The sequence below is a fragment of the Passer domesticus genome, chromosome 3 (genome assembly GCF_036417665.1).
Source record: "Passer domesticus isolate bPasDom1 chromosome 3, bPasDom1.hap1, whole genome shotgun sequence".
In the NCBI taxonomy this organism is placed as follows: Eukaryota; Metazoa; Chordata; class Aves; order Passeriformes; family Passeridae; genus Passer; species Passer domesticus.
In genome coordinates this window covers 44,968,716-44,994,097 of record NC_087476.1, presented here as the reverse complement: position 1 = coordinate 44,994,097, position 25,382 = coordinate 44,968,716, and the positions used below count along the sequence as shown (strand labels likewise).

Sequence of the window (25,382 nt, the reverse complement as noted above, 5' to 3'; positions counted from 1 at the left end):
CTGAATCCTCCCCAGGAGGAGCAGGCAGGTTTAAAGCTGCCTTCTGGATCTGACAATGCTTTTCTTTTTGCTCACCTACTCCTCAGACCATCAGCTCTGAGCGGTCACAGTCAAAGGGCTGCCCTGCTGTGCACAAAGAAAGGGGGGAAAATAGTCATGTAACTGACTGAAAGGCATCCCCTCCCTCTTGTTTAACAATGTGATATTCCCCCACAAATGTGCTTTCCTGAACAACATCTGAAGAAAAGACAGACAAGATCACCAGAAGTTTATCGCTTTTCTACATACCACCATTGGGTATGTAGATCAGTGAGACACAAAGCTCTGCAGGAGTCAAGAGCTGGAGGCAGGGCTGCAAATGCTGACAGGTCAGAGTCTTTCTGCAGCTGGGAGCAATGGGTGTAGGGGAGGGAAGGGCAGTCTCCTTCAGCTGCTGAGGAACTGGCACATTTTCTACTTGACTGCACCCCTGCATGTTCCTTTGGCTTACAGCAGGAATTGCTTGTTCCTTCCCTATGTGTCATCCCTGTGCCTGTCCAGGCACAGGTTTGCATGAGACCTGGTATAAACCAAGTTTAAATGATCATCCTGTGGAATTACCGATATAAAATTTAATGTGGTATTTTTACCTTCAGTCCTTGCAGTTACCGGAGTGCAGCTTAAAAGCTGCATTTATTGCAGACATTTATTTTTATTAAGAATGGATCTTTGCAGTCCATCAAAGACACTCAGCTTGGGAGGAAATGCACCGTAGCTCCCTCTGCTCTCAGCTGAGGGAGCTTCCAGCACGGTAATTTCTGTTGCTAATTGTACAGCACACACAGCAACACGTGGGGCAAGGCATGGATGGTGTGAAGCATGGGCTGTGAGAAACTTCCTACAGCTCACCAGCACTGGCCTAGGGAATGTTTTCTCCCCACCCCTGGCATCCCAAGGGGTGCTCATAAGGATCCTCTGAAGTCACAGCTGCTCTTCTGCTCCTGGAGGGAATGAGACTTCGCCCTTCCTGCAGTGCTTGCCCAGGTGTCAAGAGGGCAGAGGTGTTTCCCTGCTGCCTCCTCTCTGGGACCTGATGGGACAATGTGGAAGGCAGGGTTAGAAATTGTATTTCCAAATGACAGTGTTTGAGAGACGAGTCAGGAGAGGTTACCCTGTGCCTAGCCCTGCATTAAGTGATGAGAAGCCATAAATGCAGTTTCCTGCTGTTATTTTTAAACTAAGAATACAAAAGTGGTGGACCCAGGTCAGACTGAAGCTGCACCATCCTTGGGCATCCAAAAGCTAGTGCCTTTGGAAAAGTACAAGGACAGGGCAAACATACACCAATTTCCCTTCCAGAGCATTTCTCTGAGCTATTTGCACAGTGCTTTCCTGAGCTGATGCACTGCCTTTGTTGGTAGCCTGTAATTTGCTTCCTTGAATTTGCCCTTAAATTTCATCAAACTCTCATGACTTGCCTTGAACTCACCAATCTTTCCAGCCCTGAGCTGTGGGTCAATCCCAGGCTGTGGCAGCAGTCAGAGATGCCCTGGGAAAGTCATTCCAAGGTAATGCCTTGATTTTTCTGGGGGGCAGTCAGACAAGCCCCTGTGTCCCTCTGACCTCTCTGGCCAACCTGCAATTTGACTGTGTGTTTTTGCAGCCTGCCCAAGGGCTTCCTCCTGGCTGCCTGGGAAGGTCTTGCTGTGACCCCTCTGTCAGGCAGAAGCAGTTTCTGTGTGTCTGCTGCCCTTCCCTGCTGCTGGGGAGCACCTTTGCCTCACAGGATCTGCAGCAGCGTGACAATAAATGCCCCCAAAAGCACTCACATTTCCCTCAGCACACAAGAAAGGAGAATCAAGTCGTGGTTGGGCTTGTAATGAAATGTAATTACAACAGCTTGTATGCTGCAGTTGACAATGTCTTTGCTGTATCAAATCAGGTATGTTACACTGAGATCCTTTTGTGCACAGATCATCTGGGTCTTGTGTGTCAGCTCCTCACATGTGGTGAGGAGCTCTAAGAGGTTTTGCCAAAGCATGGTGTCACCAGTATTGGGAGGGCAGAAACAGCACAAAAAACCTGTGATTGTTAAAATTTAGTGCATTTCCTGACCACCACGTATTTAATACTTCACCAGTTGTAAAAGAAAGCAACATTTCAGACAAAGAAGTGCTCTGGGTCAGTACCTCTTGTTTTGGGGGTTGTTAACTCAGTTTCTGAGGTGCCACCAGCTACTTTTACCATCAGAGGAGAATATGATACAGACGGTGCATTTGGTGCTCCCTGCAGGTGCACAGCCCCTCTCTCACAGCCCCACGGCCACCAGTGGTCCCTCCTGCAGGAACCACTCCCTTCCCCAAGCAGGGAGCAAACCTGGGCTGGATTTGTCTTCCTCAGCCTCCACCAAGCTCCTCTGCAAAGGTTTATCTTGCCAGGTTTTGTTTAAAGCAGACCAAAGTGCAGAGGCTGCAGCACTGGGCTTTCAGTGTGTTTTGGTGCCAAATCCAGTGTAATTGTTGCATTTCCTTTCCCTGCTGAACTCCCTGCCTACAGACAGCCTGTAATGTAAGATCCTGGGAATGTTTTGTTTTGGGAGGTGGAAGAGACACCGAGGGTGTCCGTCAGAAAGCGCTGCAGGGAGGAAAATGAGCACTGCTGAAGACAGAAGGAAAGCAGTGATGTTCAGGATAAACTGGGCCTTTCCTTTTAACTCCTGCTGTGGCAAGCCTGATGATTTTAATCTTGAAAGGACACTCTCTGCACTCACATGAGACTTTTCTTTAGTAAAAATCAGAGCCCCATGGCAGGCTTTCATGGGGTTCCCAAGCTGGCTGAGCATGCCTGGAGAGTGAGTGCAAGCACAGTGCCTCTGGACAATATGGTAAATCAGTTTGCTCTGCTCTGATGTTTGACATTCAGTGTGTGCTTGAGAGTTTTAGGCAGGTGGCGGTGAAGACTGGAAATGTTGTAATCAATCTAGAAGTCCCATCATATATAGTAGATCTATCTGAACAGAGCAGATGCCCCTAACATTATTGAAAACACACAGGTTTTAAGATATTGCAAAAAAATGCATTTACTGGAAGGTAGGGCTGGGAGTCCTCTATTTTTTTATCATACAGAAGATTGTGTCAACTACAGACTGGATAATACCATAAAAGTGGGTTTCTTTTTGGTTAGCCACACTTACAGGGGTTTAATAGGCACAATGTACTTGCCTTTGAAACAAAGAAGCCTCCAGCTGCAGATACTTCACCAGAGGCCCCTATCAAGTGGTACCCTTCCCACTGTGTGAGTGAGCAATCCTGATTTCACTCCCAGCAACACCAGCTCTGACCACACTGGGTTCTGAAATTGTGAAATTTGAAGTGCTCTGAGAAATTTGTAGGTTTTATAGTTTATAGATTTTGTAAAAAATTGTAGTTGTTTGTAGTAATAAACAACCCTTTATTTGCTTTATGTAGAGAATGCTCTTGAACCACATCTTTAGGTTTTCTCTGAAGCTGAGAGAGCTATGAACCTGCTCTGTAAAAACAAACAAACAAACCCAAAAAACCCCAGAAAATCCCAGGAAGTCTTCCATTATCACTGGCCTGAGGGAACACAATTTTGACAACACTAGCCATTGCAAGGTTTATCATAAAAGTATGAGAATTGCTTGGGCCTTTGTGTCTAGCAATGCATGCAGGCAGGGCTGGGACTACTATTCTGCCCACATGCAGGAAATCAAATCCCTGGACAAAACAACATTTGGAAACATATTGCTACAGCTGTTTTTTTGTTTTTGTTTTTTTTTTTTTTCAATTAACCTTTGTTCTTTGGTGACCCTTACAAGAAGCTGTGAAGGATGTTGTATATTCTCTTGGTATTGTGTGTATAGCTGTATATTTGTTTTCTTTATTAAAATCTGGGCAAAGGAAAATGGACCAGACTCCACTCCATTACCCCTGCTCAACTTCAGCAGCTGCATGGAGCTGTGGTGCAGTAACTGTTCATGGAGTACATCCAAAAGCCCACTACTAACATGCATGGTAACAGATGTTATAAAATTGCAGAGAGGAAATGTTTGACCCCCTAACTTGGCTACCTCCTGCTGGCAGCCTCATGGCCCAGTCCAGCCTCCCCACCCAGGAGTGCTGTGGATGAAGAGGAGGAAAGTCCATTCTGATATTAGTAGAACTTCTGAGGTGAGGCAGGATTTGCAGAACCACAGAATTTGTGAAAAAAATCAGGTTGGCAGGGGCTTTAGGAGATCATCTACTCAAAAGCCCCTCTGGCTGATGGCTGCAAGATCAAGCCTTCATCACACTTAACTGCAGGATGCAGGGTCGAGGTAGTATCCCCAAGGTCGTGGGATTCATCTCTTGGATGTCTGCAATAGAAGCCTCACCACCTGAGCAACTCCCTCTATTGTACTCATGGTCAGGAGAGGGAAATGAGAAAGATAAGGGTTTTGTGGTCAGGTGAAGATGAGGCTGTGGTCAGGTGAATCCCACCCAGCGTCGTACATGTGGGGTGTGTTTCTTGCTGCTTTGTGAGCAATGGTAAGAGGAAAAATGACAGCATTGAGAAAACTGCCTTGGGATAAAAACAAAACAAAACAAAACAAAAAACCCCAAAACAATAACAAAAAAACTCCCAAAACAGAAACAACCTAAAATGAAAACAAATTTTTTTTTTTTTTTTCAAATTTTCTGTCTCCTTAGGGCAGATGAGCCACCCACCGTGCCTGGACCCCAGCCTGGCTGCTGGGGAGATGCAGTCCCCCAGGATGGCAGGGAAGAAGCGAGGGCGGCCCCCTCTCCAGCCAGCACCCATCAAAATGGCTGTTCACAACCTCTTCTCAGCACCACCAGGTGCTCTGCCAGCCATGAAGATCCCAAAGAAGAGAGGGAGAAAACCTGGGCACAAGGTAGATGCATGGCTTTCACATTCCTTCTCCACCCCCTGCTGGTCTTCATACATTTTCTTCTGGAATTTCAGCTGAAATGCAGGAACAGAGGAAAAGTTGTGCAAGTCTGGGGCAGAGCAATGCAAAGAAAAAAAAAACCCAAAAGAGAAGGTGGTTTCTCTTCTATGTGAGCTGGTGGAAAAAACCACAGAATTGCAGAGTATTCTAAGTTGAAGGGGACCCATCAGGAACATTCAGTCCAACTCCTGGTCCTGCACAGGACACCCCAAGAACCACATTATGTATATTTTCCCACGGGTTAAAGTTATTTTAATTTGGTCTGTTTGAAAATGTTTTCCACAGTGTTGTGTGGGATGGCTGCACACTTCAGGGAAGGGTTTCTCATTTGTCACTTTCCTTTCTCTCACTAACAGTGATTAGAAATTGAAAAAACTGAAAAGAGAAGGAAAGGAACAGAGGAGAGTGGAAATAAAGGTAGGGGGGGAAAAAGCTACTTTCCAAAGGAAAAAAGAAAAGAGGGGCATTTGAGAAAAATAATGGTATTTTACTTTATTTGTCTGCTCACTGCCCAGCTCTCTGTGGAACCTTGGGGCAAATGCAGAACTAAAGAAAGCCAGGATCCCTTAGTGCCTTAAGCCCTTGTGATGCTGCTGCTGGGCTGGGTCTCTCCCACCACACCACCTGCAGTGGGCTCAGCACTGCAGTGGGAGCAGTGCCACTGTGATGCCCCACACCAACCAAAAATGGCACTGTGAGCCTGAGGGAAGAAGAATCTGTTCTGGGGAGTGAAACTGGGCCACAGCTCAGTAAGGAGTCATGTGTTCATCAAGTTGCTCTGTTAATGTCTCCATCTCTGTCCCCAGCCAGCAGTGTGCATGCTTGCCATGTCTGTTCCTTGTTTTCAGTGGGCACTGGTACAGACATGCAGACTGTTACACAAGGAGGGCAAATTGCTGACTGTTGGAAAATCACAGCTGCTTGAGCTCGTGGTTTCAAGACAGAAAAGTGAATAAAACAATCTTCCCTGGAGAAGGTCTTGTCCGAGGTGTTGCCTGGCTCTTCCAGGGCTCTCTCCTGGTTCACAGGAGGCAACAACATCCCATGCATGGTGCTGCTGGCTGAGCTCTGGACACAGGAACCAGCTGTTTGATTGCTGTCATCCTCGGATTTGAGCTTAATCTAGAGCAGGCTACCCTCATCTTTACCTTTCCCTCCTTTTCACCTCCTGCCAGACCTTCTTCCTCCTATCCCCTAACCTCTGTCTAAAAGTAGTCAAAAATAGAGCTCCAAGCTAAGACTGGAGCAAATATTCAAGTGTTTTGTAAAATGTGGGATATAGAAATTCTTTTGGTTTTTTTCACTTCCATATCAGGATAAAACTCCAGGATGGAAACATCTGAATTGCTTTACTTGAGGTATTTCTTATTTCAAGTTTATTATTTATTATATTTATTTATTTCAAGTAACTTAGTTATTATCAGTAAAGCTGGGTGACTTGCAGACTGTTCAGGTCAAAACCACCCAGTGTGGACAATAATACTTTGGAGATGTGCTGAAATGGGATCTTTGAGGTTTGAGATTGAATGATTTGCCAAATACCACAATGACCTTGTACGCAGGGTTTTTCAGACCCTGTCCCATCTGTTCCTGCTTGTCTTGGTGCCCCTCACTTCTTGCTCATGCATTTACATTTGATTTGGAATTTGACCAAAAAAAAAAAAAAAAAAGAAAAAAAGAAAAGAACAGAAAAAAGCTGTGGAATATGTTCTGTTTTATCCCAAATGTACCCATCCACCTGGAAAAAACTCTATCACCAATCGCCACACATATATAAATGGGAGAAGTGGTAGACCTAAATTCCTGGAAATGCTGCAGTAACACAGTTCTTTGGATCTATGTGGCCAAGCATTTGCTTGCTGTATCCCCCACTTCTTCCAAAGGGACACCTTATCCCTGGCTGGGTACCACACTCTCCTCCTCTTTGTCCCCAGGCACTTAGGGAGGAGGGAACAGCATCCCTCCTTCAGCAGTGGATCTGAGATGAGGCTCTTTCTTGGTGAGCATGGCACATAAAAAGGCATCCTTTTGTAACCAATGGCTCAGGTGGATGGGGCTGACACTCTTGAGCTGCAGCATCCACGGCTCCTGGCCTGGTTGATTTGTGCTGTAGGACTCATACACCAAAGCAATGTTTTCCGTGTATTCCCATGTATGCTGTGTGCTCAGCTGAAGTGAGCCCCTCTCCACCCAAAGCACTTCCCCAGTGTGAGTCAAAAATTACATTTTTTGATGGGGAGCTCTAGCTTGATTTAATTAGCTCGATAATTGTGTGAGTTTCAGATACCACAAGACTTGAATGCATTTTAAAAAATGACTCCCTGCCCAAATGGCAGACGACCAAATTCTTTATAGCAGCCAGAGAGCTGAATTGTTACAGAACAGATGGAAAAATACTTCTGAATTTTTAAGAAACTAGGAATTTACAGCCTAGATTTAAATTTATTTTGACCAAGATGTGAATAACAGACATTTTCAATCACATGCTCTTTACAGACAGGTGACCCATTGCCTGTTTTCATTGATATTAAAGGAAATATCTGTGTCTTCCTGAAATGACATTTCATCACACTTCATCACCAAGAAAAGTCCTTTCCTTGCTATCCTGTTTATTTTTTCACAGCTTTGGCTGTAAAATTTCATCGGCTGTTTTTCCAAAAACTGTTTTCTACCTTATGTGGAGCTATTTGCCATAAAATGTTACATATCCCCAAAATACAATATTCTTTCTGATTGTCTAAATCTCTGGGAAAAAGCCTGTTCTGGCAGCCAGGGGGGAAGGTTGGGTGGATGGATGGGTTTTATTTCTCTGGCTGTGAGTGAGGGCAGCCCTGAAGAGCTGCCTAGAAAGGCTGTAAGAGGGAAGGGGCTGGAGCAGCCTGCAGGGGTTTGCCCTGTTAGAGGACATCAGAGGGACACGCGCATGGGGCAGACCATGGCACAGACCATCACGTCCCTCCCAGAGGGAAACAAAGCCACGGCACCCTTTGGGCAGCTCGAGGGCAGTTTGTCCCTCTGTGCAACCAGTGCAGCTCCCACCTGGGGAGGTGGCCCCAGTGCAGATCAGCCGGGTGGGGTGGGCAGCGAGAGTCGCACGTGTGGAGTGACAGTTCCATTACGGGGCACAGGCTACCCTGCTGCCCTGGAAGTCAATGCTAATGATGACAAATAAGCAGTCAGGATTTGGACACATTGGGAATGAGATTGCACAGACAACCTGAAGGTGTCCTGTTTATTCACCTGTCCTACGGATTTCAAGGTTGTATACCCTCCTGTCAAGGTTACCTGCCTCATTCCCTGTGAAACGCTGATGGGATGAAGGAGGCTGTGTGCAGACTCGCACCATTTGCTGTGCAGAAGAAAGTTATTGCACAACACAAGAAGAAAAGGTGGGAAAGACCTTGGGCTGTGTTTGCTTTTGCCAGCTGACCTCCCCTCTCACCCTCAGTGACTAGGCTTGTGTTATGCTGAGTCTCCTCACTCACAGCCAAATGCACAGAGCCACGGACCCCAACACATGTGCTCAGAAGCTCTGTGCTTCCCTGGTGTATGTTTAATGGCAACTTTCTGTCCAGCCATCAGAAGTCCACGTGGCAGGACCAGGCTGGCTCAGACACTCACCTTTACTGCACATTTGCAGGGGCTGGAGATGGTTCTCTCTCCAGCAGCAAAAGCTCTCATTGCCTGGAGGTGCCTCTGCCTCTGCCTCTGTCTGGAAGGACAAAGGTCCATGGGGATGGGGTGAATCCCAGCCTTTTCTAGCAACTGTTTTTTCAGGACAAGGGACAACTGGTACAGGGGAACAGGGAGGGACAAAAACGAGAACTTGCATCTAAGCGGTTTAAGAAAACTGTAGGGAAAGATTGTATTGTGGTTCATCGTGTTACTTTCCCATGTATTTTATTATACAAGCTGGCAGAGATCTTCAGAAAGAAAAAAAGTTGCCTGGCAAATGTTCTTCACCCTCTTTCATTTTTTTGGTGGGGGATGACATAAATACCAGTTAGATGAATCCTGGCTTCTCTGAGGAGGTGTGCAGATTGTAATAAAAACGCCAGGACTCAGCAGAGTCCTCCCCATCCCCAGCCATCACATACTCAAACTTGTAGCCAGCATCAATGGTACAAAAGCTCACTCTCTCTGCATCTCATGCATGGTGACTTTGGCAAAGCAGACACACTTGTTTCCTACCCAAAATCTCTGATCAGCTTTCTCTGATCTCAATTCCATGGTAGAAAGTCCATAAGCGTGGGAGGGTGGTAGTAGATCTTGTTGTAAAGCAACCACTTTTACATCTCATGCTGTGCATATTAAAACTCACGATATTTGATAGTCAAAAGCTGATTCCAATGCCTTACCACAAGGATTTCCCAATGTGCTCTGACAGATTTCCTCTGTCTCTTTTTCTCTTTCTCTTTCTCTCTTCTTCACTGCTTTTTTTGACTCTCACACATATGTGCTTTCTACTGGCAAGCTCTCAGTCAGTCAGCTGGTTGGTTGGGTTGGCTTTTCAATAGAGAAGACTCAGTCCAAGGAAAAACATCTTTAAATGGAATACTTTGAGATTTACCCTTCATTATATTCAGAGACTACTCCGAGTTTCAGTGGCCAGGAGGTAGCTAAACTGTTTTTTGCTTAGTGTGCTGTCTCTTGCACTAATCAGGCATTGTTTTATTTTCATCTGACAAAGGCCAGTTCTCTACTACCCCTAATAAAATGACATTTCTCTGTACCCAGAGGACGTAGAGCACATTTTGTTGCAATTAAATATTACTAGAACCTGTCCAGAGAAGGACCACAAAGCCAGTGAAGGTCTGGAGCGTCAGTCTTATGGGGTTGTTTAGCCAGGAGAAAAGGAGGTTTGGGGAGACCTTTTCAATCTCTACAGCCGCCTGACAGAAGGGTGTAGCCAGGTGAGGCTGGTCTCTTCTCCCAGACAACCAGCAAAAGGGAAAAGAGAAATTACCTCAAATTATGCTAGGGGAGGTTTAGATGGTAGGTTTGGAAAAAATTCTTCACTAAAAGGGTGTTCAAGCACTGGAACAATGGAAATGGTGGAATCACTGTCCCTGGAAGTGTTCAAAAGACATATAGGTGTTTAGGGACATGGTATAGTAGTGGTCCTGGCAATGTTAGGAAATTATTTGACTCGATGATCTTAGCAGTCTTTTCCAACCTAAATGGTTTTGTGATTCTATATCTGCACATTTCTCTATAAATACATCTATCTTATATAATAAATATAGAGTGTGTACAAATGCACATATATATTCTTTGTATATATGCATGTGTATATATATATATGTGATCAAAAACAAGCACGGAGGCCTAACATAGGGGCTATACAGTGAGTCTCACTTTGCCAGCCCACTTTGCCATAGAAAAGTGAATAATTTACATATTGCTATAGAATGTAATAAATCATGCTGCTTCTCACCTTCTTACATGGAATAACTCCCAAACTGGATGGAGACCTTGATTTTTGAAACTCTGTTCTCTTCCCATTCAGTAAAGCTTACAATACTTTCTTTCACAGCATCCTTCTGGACAAAATGTCAGGCACACAGCTGGATAAACACATCATGCCATGGGGTGAGCAACTGGCTCACCAGTCAGGGATGGAGGGTTATAGGGAATGGGGTGACATTGGACTGGTGACCTGTCACTGATGGGTCTCCCACAGGGCTCCATCCTCAGCCCTATGTTCTTCAACATCTTCATAAATTACTTGGATGCAGGACTGGAAGGGACACTAAGCAAAGTCAGATGATAAAAAACTGGGAGAAGCTGTTGATTTCTTTGAGGGCAAGGAGGCCCAGAAGAGAGACCTTGACAAATCAGAGGACTGGGCAATCACCAACCACACGAATTTCAGTGAGGGAAAGTGCTGGATTCTGCCCCTGGCATGGATACACGGACAGACTGGGCAATGAGATGCTGGAAAGCAGTGCTGGGGAAAGGGACCTGGGGGTCCTGGTCGATGGCAAGTGGAACATGAGTCAGCAGTGCCCTGGCAGCCAGGAGGGCCAGTGGTGTCCTGGGGGGCACCAGGCTCAGCGTTGCCAGCTGGGCAAGGGAGGGGATTGTCCTGCTCTGCTCTGCTCTGGGGTGGCCTCACCTCGAGTGCTGGGGGCAGTTCTGGGTGCCACAATATAGAAAGATATTAAAGTATTGGAGAGCATCTAAAGCAGGACAACAAAGATGGTGAAGGGCCTTGAGGTGAAGCCGTATGAGGAGCAGCTGAAGTCACTTGGTCTGGTCAGCCTGGAGGAGACTGAGGGGAGACCCCATTGCAGTTACAGCTTTCTCATAAGGGGCAAAGGAGGGGCACACACTGATCTCTTCCATCTGGTGAGAAGCACAGGACCTGAGGGAATGGCATAAAGTTGTATCAAGGAAGATTTAGGTTGGATATTAGGAAAAGGTTCCTCACCCAGAGGGTGGTTGGGCACTGGAACAGGCTCCCTAGGGAAGTGAGCACCAAGCCTGACAGAGCTCAGAAGTGTTTGGACAATGCTCTCAGGCACAGGGTGTGACTCTTGGGGATGGTCCTGTGCAGAGCTTTGATGATTCTTTGTGGGTCCCTTCCAACTCAGCATAGTCAGAGATTCTGTGAAAACAAACTGACAGCACCTTGTCACTGGTCATTCTTGATCCCAATCTGAAGGCAAGGCAACTCTACAAAAACAGGACAACATGGGCAAGTGAGAAATGGCACTAACCAGGGGCCAGCTCAGGGTCCCCCACTCTGCAACTGCCATGTGGCAGGAGAACAAATCCACAGCTTGTCTCAGATGCACTTATTTAATATTTTTCTCTCTTTCAGACTGAAAGCAAAAGAGGGAGGTAAAAACTCACTTAAATGTCCCAAGTCCTACATAACCCCCTCTCCTTTCCCCAGCTTTCACAGCTGAAACAGTGACAATGATTTTAGACATTTGTAATTCATGGTCATGGACAACAAAAATCTTAATCCAAAACAACTTCTACTCACCATCAGGGATTGCTCAAGGTTTGGTTTGGAGGCAGTAGTCTGACTTCATTTTTACCTAAAATACACTTTGTACATTGTCCATTGAAAAACAACAAAAGGAAACAAATACCTGTCAGAAAAACATTTTGGTGTAGGACATGTAAATATATAAACTAGCAAGCTGTGTGTTTGGCTCTCTGTTTTCCCCTACCTCCCTTCTTAGCAAAAGGAAAAGCAAGAGTGGCACCTTTAGGTCACATCCATCACATCAATCCTTTTTAAATACGAGGACCTGGTCTCACCAACATTTTACTGGTGAGATGTTGCCAGGTACAGGCAGCATAAAGACAGGGTGATATTGCAGTGTAAATTCACATCACGCTTCTCTTCTCCAAGCTGGGCTGCAGGTAGCAAATATCCTGGGTGCAACAGTGCAGCAGTTTGTATTTCCTAGCTGGTAATAACACAATCTGGACCACAGTGTGAGCTTATTTACATGGGTGTCAGCCCAGAGTAGCCTCCTGGTGCCAGTGGATTTATGCAAGATTTACAGCCCCGCAACCAAGAGCAGAATTTGGCCCTAAATTATGATGCAGTTAAAGACCCCATGTTTCTGCGTTGTGGAGCATTGTTTACACCCACATGAAATGGCTCGTAAAATGCCATTGCACTGATTTGTTGGAGTGTTAGGCTCAATTTGCTCAGGTGTAAATAACTACCCGGTGGGTGGCATAATATTTGCATCCTGTAGCTTAAGGCGTTGCTGTCTGCAGCAAATCAGTCAGGCTTCAGGCTCCAGTATCCTCCTGGGAGCAGGATGGATCTTCTGGCCTGCAGAAAGTGATGCAATAGCAGATTGCTAATGAGTGGGAGTTCATGGGGCGTGACATACGTAGAATAAAATTGGACTATCTTGTGTATACTTTCATTATTTTCTGCAGCTGAAGTCTCGTGTCCTGATGACTCCTTTGGCAATCTCTCCTCCGAGAAGCACGCCGGAGCCGGACATTAGCTCAATCCCCCAGGATGCAGCTACGGTACCCAACTCGGACACCCCACAGGCTCTCACAGGTACTCAGCCTCAAGTGCTCCTCGACCAAGGGGTGAGCAGGAGCCACGGGCTGACAGCCAGATGTCACAGCCAGATGCTGGGCTTTCCAGAACGGGGGGAGCTCATGAAAATGGGGTGTTTGCAGATTAGTCTAGCGACCAGTGACAATGAGCAGAGTTATCCTGCAAGATTGTATTTTGACTGTCATGCATCGAGTTTAATGGAGATGTCAGTCCCATTCCTCTTGAAATGTGAACATCAAAACCCCATGAATGCTCCATTTTATCCCTAACACTTTCACCCCATCCAATATGTTGCAGTGACCAGCCTAAATCCCTGTGTGAACATGAAGCATCTGTTACAGCTGTGGGGAGAAGAATGGAGGAGCCGTGGTCTGGCTGTAGGCAGGGCTACCAGCACAAAAACCCCAATGCCTTATCACAGCAGCAGGCATGGTCATTTCCAAATGTAGTCAGAAAACACAGCCTTACTCCTTCTTTTTGTTTATATTACCAGAAGTAACATAGGTCAAGGCTTTTAAACTGATGTAAATGAGAAGAAAATCAACAAGACAGCTGATTTACCCTGAGATTACAGCAGAGAAATGGATTAGATAACATTAGAATCTAAACACAACACATAAATCCCATTATTTCTTAGCTGGGATGCACAGAGGAGAAGTTTTCCATCTGCTCTGGTGGCAGAGTGATACTAAACCCAGCAACAATGACAATAATATATTTTATTCTCATTTATCCCTTCACACGCAAAGTCTGCAAAGCACTTGGCAAACAGCAGCTGAGTGGCTGGAAGTGCCCTGAGAGGTTGTGCCCAGGGCTGGTTTTGGAGCGGGACAGGGAGACACAGCCCACCAGCCCTGCCAGACCACCAGGGTGGCTGCAAAGGCAGGGCTCAGTGGGTCATTTCAGGCAGTGCCCCACACCTCTGCCTGCCCATGCTCATGCCACTGGCACCTTTCCTCCGAGCACCCTCCCAACACAGCGTGCAGGTTCCCACCAGAGCGGGGCTGGCAGGAGGTGAAGGGAAGCTCAAGCCAGCTTTCACCTCCCTCTCTGCTTCAGAAGGACTGCAGGGACCCTGGCTCCACAGTGGGGGACTCAGCACATTGCCTGCAAGCTGCAGAGTCCCTCCCACAGCTGAGCCCTGACAAAACCCGTGGATTGTCACGCAGAAGCCGCATTTTGCAGATTTGTCAAGGTGTGGCACTCTGGGAAAGCTGCACTCTGACATCCCCCTGCAATTCCTGCATGCCACTGCTGTGTTTTCAGTGCACTATCCCTTTGTTTGTTTGGCACTTGGAAGGTGTGAAGCGGTATAATGATAAGTATGATTGCTATTATCCTCCTGTTTACTCTGGATGTACTGCTTGAGCCCCTTCTGCTGGTCCCTGCAAGATGGGGGAGCAGAGTGCACTGTGACAGTTGCACTAGATTTTCATTATGGTGATGCAAACTGTAAATTATTTCCAACTTTACACAGCTGTCATCATGTCCTCCACTCTGCTTGATGGGGTTTTTTTGTCACATATCTGATTTCTGTCAGAAGATAATGTTATATTGTTTGAGAGATGACAGTTCGAGCACACTCAGCCAGCTATTATAATATGTCTCACTTTAGCCTGACTTTAGGCTGTGTTTTAGTCGCCCTTAGTTACCCAGCACTATCCCTGCTTCCCCCGAGATGCAGTTAGCCTCAGCCAAGCTTAAAATAAGTTCATGGTTGTGAGGAGAACACTCACTTTTTTGGCTATTGCTGGCAGGCCTGATGGCACATAGAGAAACTGCCTTTGCAGCTGATGAGAGGAGGCATGCAGGGCTTGGTTGTGGAGAGGCTGGGGCAGACTCCCCCAGGGACCCCTGAGCAGCACAGTCACGTTGTTGCAGTCCCAAAATGTACCACTGCATGCCATGTATAGTTTCCCTCAACTTGATGCAGTTTGTAGAGTTGGACATGGAGGGTTGGGAAACTCCCAAAGACCGGATTTCTGCCATGGCACTGTGCAGCATAACCCTCCAGAAATTACAGCTGCGTTTGAAGAAGCAAGGCTCCAAAGCCTTTCCAAAAGTCATCTCAGAGCAGTGCTTCTCACAGCAGCTCTCAATGAACCACTCTAAAAACAGAGGGGAAAAAATAAACAATCTGAAAGCACACCTCAGGCTGGCATTCCCTCCTTGCTGTGAAGTCACCGCTGGTAGCCACTGTTCTGCACTCCCAGCACATTTTTCTGGTCACAAGTTGCATGGACAAAGTGAACTCAAGACAGCAGACCCCAGACACATATAGGAGCTTTTTTAGATGTGTGTAGCTTACTCTAGCCTGTGACACTGAGCTAGACCTAAACTCAGCTTGCTTTGCTCTGGCAATGGGTCATTAGCACAAGGAAGTGTGGCTCTGCCATCACAAGTGGCAACAATTCACCAGTTCAGTGAAGGAAGAACTTGGGAAATTAATAGAAATGTAGAATGCTAGCATTTCCCACGATGCTCCCAGGACTGTTTTGTAATAACCTTGTTGGGATTTTATGTCTACAGTCTGCATTTATGTCAACAAGCAAGCAAACCTGGGGCCGTACCTGGACAGAAAGAAGGTGCAGCAGCTGCCGGAGCACTTTGGCCCCGAGCGGCCGGCGGCGGCCCTGCAGCAAGCAGTGCAAGCCTGCATCGACTGTGCCCTCCAGCCAAAGGTGGTCTTCTCCCTCATCAGGCAGGGCTACGGAGGAGAGATGGTGTCAGGTAAGGGGTTTGTGGACAGCAGGGAAGTGCTTGAAGGCTTAACATCTTCCCTAATCCTAATTGGCCTGGATGTCCCGTTCCCATCAGTGGGATGGCAACCAGCTTTGGATATCAGTTATGCCTTTGTAAAATGAGCTGCTGCAGGAATCCCCTTGGAGTGAGATGAAAGAATGTTGGTAAGGGGCATTGCACTGGTGATTCAGGCGAGGAATGTGCACTCCAGAGTCTGCCTCTTGCCACTCCTTGGAGCAGTGCTGAGGCCAGGGCTGAGAGCTGTTTGCATGCAGCTGGTCAAGCAAGGGCAGCAACGCCAGCCCGCTTCATGACACACATTGCCACACAAGTATACATGCATGCCTCGTGTGATGAGGGTGGCAGAACTCTGGAACAGGTTGCCCAGAGATGTGATGGATGCCTCAAACTCAGATATATACAAGGTCAGGTTGGGTGGGTATAGGAGCAACCTGAGCTAGCTGAAGATGTCCCTGGTCATTGCAGGAGGGTTGGACTAAGTGACCTGTAAAGGTCCCTTCCAGCCAAAATCTTTCTATAACTCGATGATTCTGTGTGTCACAAAAGGACAACTTTAATGGAGTTTAGCTGTTGGTGTGTCCCCTGCAGTTCATGGGCCAAACCTGCTCTCTGCTGCAGGAATTGCAAAAGTCCCATGGCAATTCCCCGTGCAGCAGGGCTGCACACAATCTACACAAATATATCAGAGAGAATCAAAGACCAAGGGGAGCTTCCCAGCAGCTCCCTCATCTTCCCACTTCTTGCTGTGTCTTGATGAACCTCCCATGTCCCACAATGAATCCCCTGACTGGTTCTCAGTGTGAATGTGAACTTTTCTTCTATCACAGCAAGAGTTTTGTGTCACAACATTTTTTTGACATATGGGGATGCAGTGGGAATGAAACAATGATGGGAATATGGGAACAGCACTCTCCAATGAGCTGCTGCAGATGAGTCAGGCACAAACACAAAGCCAAGGATTGCAAGTCCAATCAGTTTTGCAGGGACTGCAGATGCTCAGCTGTGCCACTGGGACCTTCTTGTGTGGGAGCCCAAGCTCTGGCCCTCTGTGCAGCATATAAATCTTGCTTCTTCCCTCTCCTCAAGTTCTCTGTAATCACAGGTGTGCCTTCCCTAAGGGACACCAAAAATACTCTGAGAATGATCCAGACTTGTTCACAGAAACACAAGACTGAATCAATTCAGTGCAAAGTTTCATTTTTGCCTAGTTCTGTGCTGCATATATGATTTTCATTACAATCAGGAGAGTCGTATTATGCACCAAGCCTGCCAAAATCCTTGGTCTCAGCTCCTCTGAGCTGGCTCAGCTTCAGCTTCACCTGAACTAAAAGCACCTGGTCAACATTTCTCCCAATTTCATGGTTCTTCTAGTCATCAAAGAGGGGTGAATGGCCTCCTAGTCACAGTGTGGCTCTGCAATTGCACCTCACTCCCAATGGTGCAGATGAGTTTTGTCAGGGACTTTCCAGTCTTCCCATGGCTTGGCTCACAGATGCTCAGCCAGCATGATCCCTCTCAGCAGCTCAGGCCAACAGGAAATCTCTGAAGTTATCCCTGAAATTATAAGTCTAATGTTGCAATTTTTTCTTGTTAGTAGTGATGGGAGCTTAACTATAGGATTGGGAAAGAACTTTCCAGGTGGAAGACTTCAGGCAGCCATATCACGCTGTCCTCCCTACAAACCTGCTGAAATAAAATGTGTCTTGCTACAACTGATCCTGGTGGGTCTGTTTTGACCCCTCCACCCCTCCCATGGCTGGGACCTTATGCCCTTTTTTTGATTCCTGGCTAGGTATGCCCCCTGACCGGTTTAGGCAGGAATTTTAATTGTCCTGCTCTTACCCGTAGATGTATTTCTAAGAGAGCCACCCTCATCCTGCTAGGCTGAAATACATGATTCCTTTCAGGTGAGGAAGATCACTGCACCAGTGAAAGGAGTGGAGGTTTCTTGCCACAGTCCCACATAGCAGGACGGTGGTGGCTGCAGTGCCACAGGGAAAATTTCTGTTCCCCAAACATCCATGCAGTCTGCCCATACACTTCTGCAAGTGTGAATTCACCCCTCTTCAGCCTGTATGACCAGAATGGTGCCCATCCATCCATCTCAGGTTTCTCCAGAACTTTGTATAGGGGCTTTAACATTCCATTTTCTCTCCTGGAAATGTTTTGTTCCACACCTTCTGGAAATATATCTGAGTTTTTCATGACTGTGTCACCTTGCTGTTTTATGGGCATCTGGTAAGCTTGCATTATCATTTCTTGTCCCACCAGGTTGTTTTGAGCCCCTTTAAAGCGTTACAGATTTCTAAACATTTTATATGTTTATTTCCAGATTGTTTTTCACTCATTTTTACTAAATCAAAAGTCAAAATCAGTTGACACTTTCTGTGCAATTTCCCAGGCCTCTTCTCCATTGATGGTGTCTGCCAGATTACAGCATCCACAAAATCTTTGTGCCAGCACAGACTGCTGCTGGTTTCTCTCTGGGACTTGGGGTCTCCTGCCAGCAGACCCTGTTGCCATTCCTTGACCCACCTCTTGTATGCAACCATTTCCAATTTATACAAGATTTCTCATACTTTACTGAATTCTGGATGGACCACAGCTGCCAACATTCCCTTGCCTATAAATGCAGTTAAGTCAGTAAATAAAGACCAATGATGAAGCTGTTACCTCTCTCTTCAGTAAAATCCTGGTACCTTTCATTCATTCACAACCATGCCTTTAATTCTTATCTCCCCATTATCTTTTAAAACCTTGGGACTGCTGAAGTCAGCCTACCCAGCACTATTGGTGATCACTGCTCATCACTTTCTTTCCCCTTCCTTAGACCAGGGTATCATGATTGCCTCATTCTAATCACACAATACAATTTTCAGGTGGATGCATATATTAGAAAACCTTGCATGGCTGGCCATGCCAGTCAGCATCTTTCAGCTCTTGAGGGGGAAGGTGATCTGGGTCACAAAAACTCAGCTCCTTAAGCTCCTCCAATTTGTAGTGTGACTCAGGTAGGGTAATTTTGCAAAATATTTTAAGACTTGCAAATACTTGAGTAAAATTATTTCTCCTGCTCTCATTCTGCCATGCATCCACAGGTATTGAATTGCTCCTGCTTTGCTTTCCAGTTTCAGCTTCTTTTGAGGGGAAGCAGCATCTCCAGAGCCTGCTGGTCGTGAACAGCATCGGGTACGTCCTGCGCTTCCTGAAGAAGCTGTGTCGCAGCCTGCTGTGTGACAACCTCTTCAGCAACCAGCCGTTCCAGCAGCGCAGCAGCGCCGTGCCGGAGAGCCCGCAGCGCTCTGAAAACGGGCGGGGCGAGGCAGGTAGGCTGCTTCATCACCTGCATCGGGATGTAATCCAGCTGAAGAAATGACTGTCTCCTTTTGATGCTGTGCTGTGCGTGATAGGGAACTGCAGGCCTCTGTGGGACCCTTCCAGAGGGAGGCAGTGAGCTTTCTTGTGGAATTTTCCCAGTGGCTGCAGAGGAGGTGTTTGGGTGAGAACCACCGTGTTGAGGTGCCCCAGCAGAGAAATTCTGGGCCAGCACATTATGGTAGCACAAATCTAAGGTACATATTATCAGCTGTAGCTCAGACAGCCTGGATCCCAATCTGCCACCTCCACCCATGAGTATAAACCTAAATTAATGTGTCTGTTGAGTTGTTTGCTTTGCTACTTGCAGGGATGTTTCTCCTGGCTTAAAACCCTCTGGGACCAGCAAGATCCCCGTCTCAGTGCTTGGGCATGTGGGGCAAAGCCTGGAGGAGCTGTGGCATGAGGCAGATGCATCCAAGGATGGTGGTGGTCCTGAGGGGTACCTGCACCTGCACCTGAGGGTGCTCCATCCCTGGAAGTGCTCAAGACCAGGTTGGATTGAGGCACTGAGGCTATGTTTAATGCTGCATTGCCAAAATCTCCTTCCCTGCACCCGGAGCCATAATTTCTCTGCAGCAAGGTCTGAGCTCCCAGATGGATGGAATTGCTGAGCTTCCTTCTCATTCATATTCTGGGACAGAGTGCTGGCCCCACAGCCCCCACAGAGCTGGGACATGCCTGCATCCCCATCCACAATCAGAGGCTGGAGAGCTGCCCTGGAGCTTTACTATGGCATTGCAAAAGATAGTTTAGAAAAAAGGGAAGATGTAAATTATGGGCATGAGCCTTCATTTCACCTGCAGTCTTTCTCCTGACTTAAATAATTTTTCCTTTTCTTTCATTAACAACACTGTGGGTGTTTGGGGAGGACACTGTCTCTCACACATTCAATTTAATGGCAGATTAAATGGCTGGCAGATGAGAGAAGGATGTTTTAGTGTCCACAATCATGATTTTTGAATCACCTGTTCACCAAGAATACCCTCAGTGAGGCTTTGCACACCAGAATGGGAGAGGGCTGTGCACACAGTGCAGAAATCATCTTTTTGTACAAAGAAATCCAACTGCCACTCTTACACACAGGGGAAGAAAGGCAGGAGCCCAGACTGTAAAGCAGTATTTTTCTTTCCTCTCCACTAGGACATTTGCAGCAAGCTGAACGCTTCTGAGAGGTCAAGGGATTTCTGCAGCACCGAGGAGTGCAGCCCAGGAGGCCTGGCATTTGCGTTTGCATTTGCATTTTAATTTGCATGTACATTTGCATTTACTTTCTCATGGCAGGGCTGTGTGTGGGAGAAGGCAATTCCACGGCCAGAGTTTCTACAGTTGCTCTTACACTCTGAGCATCTCCACCCCTACAAAATTCCAATGGAAATGCCTCTGACAAGACCATCCTCACTGGATCTCCCCAGACACTGAGGATGGGCAAAACATTCTTTTTCCCTCAGACTAGACAAGAGATGTGGGTGTAGGCAAAGCTTCTTTTCTGTGTCTCCCACTGTGGGGTGGGGTTTGTGTGTGCAAACAACAGCCCCCCCAGAAGCAGCATGGGATGGGCTAGTCAGGTAGGTTTAGATTAGCCACGAGGAAGAAATTCTCTACTGTGAGAGTGGTGAGGGCCTGAATCAGGTGGCCTGGAGAAGCTGTGGGTGCTCCATCCCTGGAAGTGTACAGGGCAGGTTGGATTGAGGCACTGAGGCTATGTTTAATGCTGCATTGCCAAAATCTTCTTCCACTCCACCAGGAGCCAGCATTTCTCTGCAGCACGGTCAGCATGGGGGTTCCTCTGCTGCACAGAGCAGAGACAGGGCTTCCCCACAGTGCAGTGACAAGGAGGGCCAGAGATAAGCAGGAGCTCTGCTGCAGACAGGTCTGTGGGGGCACCTGCTGGGATAAAGCTCTCAGGGAAGGAGCAGGGCCATAAAAACACACCACAGGAAGCCACGCAAAGCAGCCACATTTTTCATTGCTCCTGTTCCCCATCTTGTAATCGAGATGTCCTTTCTTTTAAAATCATGTGCTTTTCAGCCCCTTTGCACCAATGAATCTAATCCATGTATTGACTTTGGTGCAGTTACTCTTGATTTACACCGTCAGGAGGGAGAGGAGAAGCCGGCATCGTGTCCAGTCATATTAATCCACTTACCCCACACAGGAGTCACCTCTTAACCTTGCCCCAAAGCACATGGCCCTAAGCCATAACTCACCTGTGCTCACAGCAAGCTGCCAGATGCTAATGGCTGTGTACACTCCAGGTGGGATTTGTTGACATATGCATATATCACTTACAACTATGTTTTACATGCCGAGGAAGTGCACACTCATCAGGCTGTGCCTAGAGCTGGCCTCTGCAGTGAGCCTTGCTGGCTGTGCAGTGCCCTCCCTGCACCTGAGCCCCACGCTCTGCCGGCCTTGCCAAGGCCCCTCACCTGTCTCATCCCTCACATGGGACATTCCCCAGGGCTCTTTCTCAGCTGTGAAGGGACTGTCTGGCTCATGAGAGTGATTTGTGGGGAGCAGCTGTGGGATGAGTCCCAGGCCTCCTGGGAAATGCCCAGCTTCTGGTCTGCATTACAGCAAATGCTGAGATGTTACCTGTCACCACAACACCTGGCTTTGAAGAACCTCTGGACCTACACCCCAAAATTTTCCATGGGAGCAGCAGAACAGTTTGAGCTAAAATGATGGCAGGACCTGGGTGGCCTGTGCAGGAAACCCTGTGAAGTGGGGCAGGGGCTAAAGGATGGGAAGCCAGCAGAGATCCTGTAAAGTGTCTCCACTCTGTGTTCAGATTTCATCATTTGTCTCATGCTCAGCTGATGGAGGTTTGGATGGGAGCCTGTGAAAGGTACATTTCTAGGACACCTACACACTGTGGACATGCACCTATGAGATATCAGATTATTCTTCAGAGGAAACCATGTTTGCTAAAAAAATTCTGGTGAAACAGATAGTGGGCACAGAAATGGAAGAAGTTTCTTTTATGTGGGAAGCATTAAGTTTGATAAACATCTGCTTTGCCTTTCAGCCAATCCTTTCCTTGCTCCCTCTGTCCCAAACCTTGGGTCTTGGCTATTTTGTGCTGTTAGACAGTTGATGTCTCCACACAGAGCACGGCTGCATGTGGCTGTAGCAAAACTTTATGCAACAACTTTGGTAGCCACACTGTATTATTCTTATTGTGGGGGAAGGCAGGAAGGTCTGTGAATAAGGTCCCCAGCCTTGCTGTTCTCCCCATGTCCAAGTCAATTTTGGAACAATATGGAGTTCCCTACCACTATCTGCAGGAGAACAGCTTCTCTTTTTGTGGCACTGTCTGGAAGCAGGGATCTATATGGAGCAGAAGCACAGCAGGATGATAGTGCCTCTGTCTGCAGGAAGGTGGGCTCTTCCTATCCACAAGCCCTTGAAAAGCTGGTAGGACAAGCACAATAGCAATGCACAATAGGAGTGTGACAAAGTAGGCAAGACACTGGCCTGGGAACTGGATTTTGATAAGAGACTTTCCTATTGACTGTGTGGGCAAGCCACTCTTCCCTGCTGTGCCTTTGTTTGAGTATGTGTCAAAGGAGGGCAATAATTCTTGCCAACATGTGCAAAGCCCTTCTAAAGCAGCTAGGAAAAAAGGAATAATATGATACAAAACCACATATTATTACAATCAATATTTTCTGTTGCAAGCACCAAATAAACAGCAGCTCAGAAGTTTCAAGCCCTGAGAGGGTAAGAAAAATGCTGTCTTTCCCCTTTCTACTACCATGGCTTGTTTAATCTTGTCTTGTTGCATACTATGAGGAACACAGCAGCAGTGCTCCTGGCTTCTCAGCACACTCAGAATAAATGGCTTTTATGGCTATCAATAGCTTCAGTGCTCCTCAGCATTTAATTACCTGCAAAGGCCATTTATTGCCTCATATATTCCTCTACCATGATCATTATCCTTTAAACAATAAATAAAACATTAAGGTCACTCTTAAAGAGGGAGCAGAGACATCCAGCCACAACAAAGTATAATATAAAAAGTTTATATGGTCTTTGGGGCTTTTGGATTGATGGCAGAGCCTGCAGTGCAGTTGAGAAAGGCTGGGATAGCCTTCCTTCCTTCCTTCCTTCCTTCCTTCCTTCCTTCCTTCCTTCCTTCCTTCCTTCCTTCCTTCCTTCCTTCCTTCCTTCCTTCCTTCCTTCCTTCCTTCCTTCCTTCCTTCCTTCCTTCCTTCCTTCCTTCCTTCCTTCCTTCCTTCCTTCCTTCCTTCCTTCCTTCCTTCCTTCCTTCCTTCCTTCCTTCCTTCCTTCCTTCCTTCCTTCCTTCCTTCCTTCCTTCCTTCCTTCCTTCCTTCCTTCCTTCCTTCCTTCCTTCCTTCCTCCTCTTCCTCTTCCTCTTCCTCTTCCTCTTCCTCTTCCTCTTCCTCTTCCTCTTCCTCTTCCTCTTCCTCTTCCTCTTCCTCTTCCTCTTCCTCTTCCTCTTCCTCTTCCTCTTCCTTCCTCCCCACCTGACACAACTGGCCACAGGACAAAGCATCCAAGCAAGGATGCAGGTGCTGAGGTCCTGCTTGCAGCTGGAGCACCATCCCAAGGACTGGCTTCCTGAAAGGAGGTGTGCAGGGTGGTAACTCTGTGGCAGAGCTGAAGGAGAGGCAGCTGGAGCTGCGTGATGCAGCCCAGAGGAGGGACAGGAACAGTTTAGGATGGTCCAAAGGATGGGGGGGTTGAAGGAAGTAAAGGCAGGGGGTTGAAAGAAAAGAGAGTCAGTCAGTGCTCCTGTGGAGGGGTTTCATGAGCATGGCAGCAAAGGCTTCAGCATTCAGACTCTTTCAGGCTAGATGAGAAGAAATTAATAAAATGTACACTAAGGAGCAAATCCTGGAAGGAATAAAAATAAGAGATGGACAGAAGAGAGAAAATTCAGGTATGATGTATTTTGCCTGGACTCTATAGAATTGGCAGAATTGGATAAATTGAACTTTCTGACCTTTAAGTTGTGAGATTATTGTTTGCCAGCTCACAAATGAAGACTCTTTTCCTTTAAGTTGATGAAATTGTATCTCTTTGCGGATGCTAAGCAATGAAGCTGTAAGCAGCCATCTCTTCAGCAGCCAGCCCCAGGGAAATCCTCCTTCCGACTTGAGGGGCTGCAAGGAAGTTTATCCCTTCTGAAAAGCTACCCCTGGGAGGGCAGGCACTCTGCTCTCAGCAGTGGGTGAGGAAAAGCCCAAAGGCCTTTTTGTCCTTCAGCCCAAGATGTGCTCAGTGGCACAGACACCAACAGTGCTGGATATTGCCTGGGCTCAGCCATGGAGGTTAGAAAAGAGAGCCAAGCCATGAAATACAATTTAAGGATGCTTTATTTCTCCATATCAAAGGGTATGCATAAGGAAAGTGGATGAAATTATGGGCATAAATGCATGAAGCATGATGGATGAGATCATATCCACTACAGAAAAGAACCCTCCTGGGTATATGCATTTAATTCAAGCTTTACAAGCAGTCATGTGAAGGAAGCATGGACACTTTCAGAGCCCTAGTCAGGTAAATTATGTGATTGTTACTCTGTTTTAGCTCCAGGTTTAGCTTTAACTTTGTTTTAGCTGGTTAAGACTTTTCTCTAGAGCGATATGATTCCTTTAGGAGATATCTGAAGTTAGTAGTCCAGGCTTTTATTTTAAATAGCTTAAATTAAAGTTGAAACAGGAATTTTCATTCCTAAACTTTTAAAATATTGATCCAAATACCTGTGATCCAATATACCAGTATTTCAAGCAGTCAGATGAGTGGGCCACAGGCCAGAACTGGTGATGGGAAACCTCTGCAAGTGCTGCAAGCATAAATCAATATGACTCACCTGGTTTTCAAAGATACGAGTGTGAAAAAAGGTGAACCTCAAGATCCAGCACTTATTAAGTAAAACAAGAAAGGTTTTGGAAGAAAGGGGAACTTTTGCTTGTGAATCTGGTTGAGAGGGCCCTTGGTTCTGGGACTGCCTGGTATGTGGTGCCTATGGCAAGGCCTGGGCTTGCACCTCCAAAGCAGGAATCAGAGACAGCTCAGAGTGAGGAAAGGGAATCTGCTTTCAGTATGACAGGTTTCGAACAAGATTCAGAATTTTTTTCACAGGACATTACTGATTTTTGCTTGGCTGTTTTTCAGTTTTTCACATTCCTCATGTTGCTCTCTTTTTTAGCCTTTTATTGTCATCCCTCCCTTATCTGTCTTTATCTACCTTCTGTTTCTTTTTATCTTTTCCTA

At 46.7% G+C, this 25,382-nt stretch overlaps 1 protein-coding gene across 1 annotated transcript in view; it reads left to right on the top strand.

Moving 5' to 3' along the window:
- Positions 1 to 25,382, top strand: part of SCML4 (Scm polycomb group protein like 4) — a 64,880-nt gene that overhangs the window by 17,841 nt on the left and 21,657 nt on the right. The window contains exons 2-5 of the mRNA XM_064412849.1: positions 4,689 to 4,894; positions 12,866 to 12,995; positions 15,528 to 15,728; positions 18,890 to 19,087. Coding sequence (XP_064268919.1) covers positions 4,694 to 4,894; positions 12,866 to 12,995; positions 15,528 to 15,728; positions 18,890 to 19,087 — 730 coding nt within the window. The 5' untranslated portion in view covers positions 4,689 to 4,693. The remainder of the gene's footprint in view (positions 1 to 4,688; positions 4,895 to 12,865; positions 12,996 to 15,527; positions 15,729 to 18,889; positions 19,088 to 25,382) is intronic.